Source organism: Pseudonaja textilis, chromosome 5 (genome assembly GCF_049901715.1).
Source record: "Pseudonaja textilis isolate UNSWEBS1 chromosome 5, rPseTex1.2, whole genome shotgun sequence".
NCBI classification, from domain to species: Eukaryota; Metazoa; Chordata; class Lepidosauria; order Squamata; family Elapidae; genus Pseudonaja; species Pseudonaja textilis.
In genome coordinates, this window is record NC_141994.1 from 39,468,496 (window position 1) to 39,475,123 (window position 6,628).

General features: G+C 40.6%; 1 protein-coding gene across 1 annotated transcript in view; it reads right to left on the reverse strand.

Moving 5' to 3' along the window:
- The window catches only part of KITLG (KIT ligand), a 46,332-nt gene extending 41,353 nt beyond the window's left edge, over positions 1 to 4,979 (reverse strand). The window contains exon 1 of the mRNA XM_087934525.1: positions 4,393 to 4,979. Within this exon, the coding sequence (XP_087790651.1) occupies positions 4,393 to 4,407 (15 nt within the window). The 5' untranslated portion in view covers positions 4,408 to 4,979. The remainder of the gene's footprint in view (positions 1 to 4,392) is intronic.
- Positions 4,980 to 6,628: the final 1,649 nt, after the last annotated feature.

Genomic DNA, 6,628 nt, shown 5'->3' on the forward strand with positions numbered 1-6,628 from the left:
CAAATTACCCTGCTTAAACTGCAGGAATATAACTTCATATTTTAACGTTGAATCATGTACATGCCAGTTAACACAGGAGGCCAAAGGCTTTCAGCAACCAAAATGATTGATGTTTGTTTTAAACACTAAGAGTAGTGTGCCAAAAATACCAAACTAAGTACTCTGAATGTTATAAAAGATACAGTTGATGCAAACGGTCTTGGATTTGAAACAAAGCAATGTGTAAAGGAAGTGCCAATTTACACTGAATCCTTTCTTCAATCCCCACTCTTGCAAAAGTCTAGTTAAGATCCATTTGTCCCAAAGAAACTTCACTTTACATATATCAGTAATGAGAGCCAGTTTGGTCTAGTGGTTAAAGCACCAGGCTAGAAAGTGAAAGACCATGAGTTCTAATACTGCCTTAGTCATGAAAGCGTGTGTGTGTGTGTGTGTGTGTGTGTGTGTGTGTGTGAGAGAGAGAGAGAGAGAGAGAGAGACCTTGAGCCAGTTCCTTTCTCTCAGCCTAATTCACTTCACAAGGTTGTTGTGGAAGAAGATAGAAGGAAGTAAGGAGTATAAGATATGTTCATTGCCCTGAATTGTTTAGAAAAATAATAAAGGCAGGAAATAAATAAATAAATAAACAAACAAACAATTAAATAATTAAATGAATGAATGAATATTACTATGCTGCATGTCCTACAGTTAAGTACCTGTAAAAACAACAGTACTTATTGAATTAGTTCTGCAAACACATCCAGATATAAAACTGACTATTAACAAGACTTATTGGCTACAACCAACATAGTTCGAAACCGAGGTTTGTGAAATTTAAGAGAAGGATGACTTCTCTTACATCAGCTTCAGACAAAAATCAAACTAAAATTCTTTTATATTTTCAATTTAGTCCATCCCTTTTGATTTGTAAAACAACTTTTACCAGTCCTTCACCTGAGTCTTTCTTTGTATGTATTCATTTTATGTTCTATACTCTCTTTGCAACACTGATTAGTAGATTTGATTGTTGTTTGCTGTTTCTAACAAATGAGGGCTATGCTTAATTATAAACCTGTGAATTGACATTTATATAGACTTATCAGTCATGCATATCAATCCTAGTTGCATAGGAACATAATACTTTCCAACAGAATAACTTTGTATACATCCACTTCACAAAAGCCTACTTTGAATGTCTCTAAGTCTAAGCTAAATGGATCCCGGCCCCTTGCAACATGGGTTTTCAGAACAGGATACAATTATGCCTCCATAAATTGCTGGCTTCCCCCAGGATTTTGTGCACCATCTATTTCAATATTTCTAAAAGTCTCTTCCAACAGCAAAAATGCTGTACTATTCGGACTCGGACGTCCTCCCAGAGAAGCCCTGAAGGTCATATAACTGCTGGCAATGAATGTACCCATTCAGCAAAAGAAAGCTGTATTCTTTCTGCCTCTAGCTCTTTTCCACTGTTAAGGACTCCTAAAGTTTGCATGTCTAGCCAACAGGTCAAATTTCTGAATCTGCCTGGTGATCTCCAAACTTGTTGTGATCAACCCCATGCTTCTAAAAAGTACTTTTCCCAATATATTATGAAATACTGTCTTTACAGTAAGTTGACAGTGAAAAATGTCTATCAATCAGGTTGCTTTTTAAAAAAATTAAATGCATGTTTACAACAATTAGTATTTTGAAATCCTTCTCTGGTACAATTACATAGATTTGTTTCTTATATTAGTAGTCATTTACTGTTGCATATAATCATGCAAAGCCTCTCATCAGAACAATCCTTCAACAAGATAACATCATCACAATTATCCCAAATGAGAATAGGTACGATCAAATTATAAATGGCCAACACAGAATTTTATATCTTCATGTAGAGTTGATAATTATATAATCTCTAACTGCAATCAAATATCCAGTTGAAAATACATTTACATACAGAAGTATTTTTCTGTCAGGTCATCTAATGCATTGCTAATGATTAAAGCTAAGAATTAACACATAGTAAGCATGCATAGTAAGTATAATATTCTACTATAGCCATAATTTATGCTACTAAGCAGAAATATAGATGGATTTGCTTATGAGTAAATACACTAAAACTCCAGAAGAAAAATCTGAATTTCATTATCTAATACCAATTGTAATAAAAGATTCCTGCACCAGAAAAGATTCAACTGGCTTTTCCCTCCCTTCCCTTCCACCCTTACTGCCCTCCCCCAGAGCTTTCAGCAGTACAGAAGTGTGAACAATAGAGCAGATTGAAAGGTACAAAACAATGGCTAAGGTAGCATGGAACAGTGACTAATTCCCTTGGACGCTGAAGAGGCCGAGATCAGCCAGTATGGTTACAATCTGATGACAACCTAAACCTGCACTGCACAATCTGCAGGGAGCTTCCTTAATCCCAGTTCACAGTGCATCGTAGGAAAAGAACAAGAGAAATACAATGCACTGTTGACAGAATTCATCTCCACTTGTCCTAAACATGAAACATTGCCTTATTATAAACTATTATCTTGGTTTCTTGTATTTTAACTTCTGAAACCCAACGTTTTCCCCAATTAAACCTGATCTTTTTTCCCATCACCTAACACAATAAAGAAAAATGAGAGAAATTTGTCTGCAACTATCCATCTTTCTTTCCTAAAAATGTTCTCTGTTCAATTGCACCTCTGAATTCTGACTAGAAGAAAGCTGGTAGGTCAGAAGATGATTCATAAACGACAGAAAAGGATTATTGAACCCACCAAAGACTACTGCACCAGTTTTTAGAATAAATTCAGTATCTCATCTCCAGTAATCTGCTAGGCAACTGGTAACTTTCGAAGTCATATTTACATGTGCAAAATGGAGCTGTAGGGTGAAACTCAACAGTTTGCAAACTGAATTCTACTTGCCTTCCTTTTTAAGTAACACTTTTGCCTTTTTAAGAAACCCTTTCCATCATACAGAGTACAGACTTTGGAATTTTCTCCAACCCAGCTCCTACTTTCCATTCTGAGCAGACATTAGCATAAACTAAGCAAAATTAAGCAGCAACTGCCACTACTATAATTTGTATAAAATATATATTGACTGCACAAAGCATTTACCCGCCCCCCCAAGACTCTGATGTGATGTTTTTCAATCTACCTATCACATCTTAAAATTGCAGATATGGCAAGATCTCAAATTATGCAGAAGATATATTAATACTTCTGTACACCTTACTGATCCCAAAATCCCTTTCTGTTTTACAACTTTTCCAATTAAACAGTCTAATTCCATTGCTTCTGTTTGAATGACACCGAATAAATGTTGCAGATCCCACCCAGGTCTCCTTGCTTGAATCCCTTCGTTTCATGGCTTACATGTGGAAGACCCAAAATGGCACATGAGCCAAGACAGCAGGAAAGCACATAAACCAAGACCAAAGAAAGTAGCTAGGAAAACACTGGGATTAAAGGGTAGGGTGAAGATAGCAGTGCTGTGTGAAAACTGGCAAGGCAACAACACTGGGAGATTCCATCTATCTATTTATCATCTATCTATTGCAAGGGAGCCTGGTTAAATATTCTTCTAGGGTCCCAAACTCATTTAGCTCAATCTTGTCAGCAATTCCTTGTCATTCTAGACAATCTTCTTTCAATTCCTATTCCACTGCTGTTCTACAGCCAGTCCCCTCGTGGAAAGAAATTATGACACAAAATGCAGCTTGTAGAGAAAGGAGCTTATTCAGATATGGAATTAAAAAAATGGGGGGGTGTTAATGAAAGATAAAAGCAAAGAGGAACAGCCCAAACAGGCATTCTTTGCATGGTTATTAAAAAAGCAATACTTCTACTCTTTAGTTCTGGCTGGTGTTGAGCAATTTCAGTTTACCTATTGATCCAGTATTTGCATTCCATCTGTAAAGAACTGGATCCTGCCAGGTGGAAACGACCAGGTAGTCACAGGGCAGGAAAGGGGGGATTTGACAAACCATCATCAGCCCCAATGGCCTTAAGAATGCTTTTACCCTCTGCTATAGAGGGAGCCGTCGTCACCAAGATACCCCCTCCTCTACCTAACTGCCTCCGAATTAGAATGATCCCGTTGAATAGAAGCGTGAGGTTGGTTCAAGGCGGCTTACAACACTCCGCCACGCAAATCCACGCGCAAGACGGGGGGGGAAAGTTAGCGACGCTTCTGCAAGAAACTGAGGCAACTCAACAGCCAGAAGGTGATCGCTCATCCGGCTCTCATAGAAGACAACCCGCTCTCCCCGCTAAACTTCCACTTGCCTGGGCACTGGACGCCTTTCCCCGCGGAGCGCACATCCCACCCGCCCTGAATAAGTCTGTCCAGGTACCATCACCACCATCACGAGCACCGCCAAGTAAGTCCCCGCCGGGACGCAAAACTTCTTCACTGGATACTACTCACTTGTGTCTTCTTCATAAGGAAAGAGAGCGCTGCAATCCAGCTCCAACAGTGGTGTGCAAACTCCTTTTAGCTGATCTGTAGTTCCAGCATGTTGCAAAGGCACCTAGACCACGCATTGAGGCTTGCCTAGCGCCCTCTATGGCTGTGCTGTGCCCTGGCCTTCCCTTCGCCCCCAAGTACGCAGGCGGCGCTCCTGCTGCTCTATTCGGCACCGGCTCCAAGTCCTTCGGAAGAAAGCAGAGGCGGGAAGTGCAGCTCAACCCGGCACCCGATCACTTCTTTTATAGCTTTAAGCTGCCTTCCGCAGCGGCAGCAACCGCCCCGAGAGGACACGCCTTCTGTGTGAGACCTTGTCAGGGGACAGGGAGAGTGGAGCGGTGGAGGCGCCCGAGGAAAGGAAGAGAACGGAATCAAGCAGGACCAGACCGACAATTGCTGTATATAAACGCCGACAGGGAGAGCGAGAGGGGAAAAAAAAAAGAGTCCCAGCCTTTCTTCACTGCCTGGGTTGAAGTGATAGCCACACACCACTGAGTAGGCAGAAAACTATGCTGCATGCAGTTTGCTGTCCCCACCCTCTCTGCCCCTGTTCCCGGTCACTTGAGTCACCTGACCTTCCTGCAAGTATTTTACGCACCTTAAGGCAAACTTTGGACACTGTCCAAGTCAAAAATGCAAATTCAACACTGGTATAGCAAAAGACGCTTTAAAGTGTGTCACCTATAGATGGATGATGAGATGAAGGCAACATCACAAGGAAGTCTTAGAAGAAAAGATGTTAACGGGGCAGAGTTCTGTCGCAGTTAAAGAAAGGTGGGGAAACCCCCACAATGTATCTAGCTAATCTTGGAAGCTAAGCAAAATTGCCCCTGTTGTATTGGGATGGAGTCTTACTTAGGAATTTCAGGAATGTTGGCAGTATTAGGACATTGAAAGAAGAGGCAAACGATACATCAAGAAAATGTGGGATGGGTTCATGAAGCCACTGGAACTTGAGATGAACTTGAGCAAGATTTTTCCTCATTTTATAATGGAAATAAATGTAGCTAGCAAGAGAATGGATTTGAAATTCTATTGCCATTGTCTTGGCTTCTTTGTTGTGGTAGAAACATTCTTGATCCTTTTGGAACAGCTCAATGCTATATTCTTGTTTTTCTAATTAAAGATCTAATAGAAGTTTCATAACCCAAATTGATAATTTATTCCTCTGAAAACTATGCTAGTTGAATTGCCTGAGAGACAATGTGAATGGAGCTGTTCCACCAGGGAATATATATCTAAAGAGGATAGAGCCATTTGAGTGCATATATAAGAATATCACATGAGAATAAAGGCAGTTCTTGACTTAAGACTATTCACTTAGCCACTGTTCAAAGTAATTACAACCCAGTTCCAAAATACCAAACAGCAACCCCCAGTAGTAATCTGACCACATGTCAGACACTTGACAACTGGCCTGCATTTACAGCCATTTGTAATGATCCCTCAGTCACATGGCATGCTTACAATGATATTGCAAAAAACTGGCATTTTCTTACAGCCTGTGGCAAACCATTGGCTTACTTAAGTACTGTGACATTCACTTAATGACCTCTGCAAAAAAATGTCATAAAATAGTATCAGTCATGTAGGTGATATGATTTGCTACTATGACAATGATAATCCATTGCGGTCACAAGTCAAGGACTTAGGTTGCTCATCCCCAGGAAATGGTGTTGAACTGTCAGCTATTACTTTGGCAGCATTCTCTCTGGCCTCCTCCCTCACACCAACAGACCTCCGCCTCACAGGCACATTTGATATATCAACCAGGTTCGCTTGTTGTTTTGCCTGCATATCCATTAAACCCTGTCCCTGTGGTGACAACAATCAAACAAATAACTTGATGGGCTCTGTATCACCCTGGAGTCCCCAGGCTGACTGGCAAAACCATGTCTTCAGAGCCTTTCAAAAAAATATTAAGGTGAGGATCAAACTTATCTTTATGGGAATGATGTTCTACTGGGAGGGAACCAACATGGAGAAGGCCCTTCTTCTTGGTCCCACTAGATGGAGTTCCTTAAGAGAGGGGACCTGTAACATATCCCGCCCTCACATTCTGGTGAGTCAAGTGGATGTCAATGTTAATTAATTGCAATTTCCCCACATTCAGGTTTGTCTGTGCCATGCACAACTTTATACCAACCCTGGATCTAGTATAGGAACGGACAATTAAAAATAGACACCTCTATTTCAG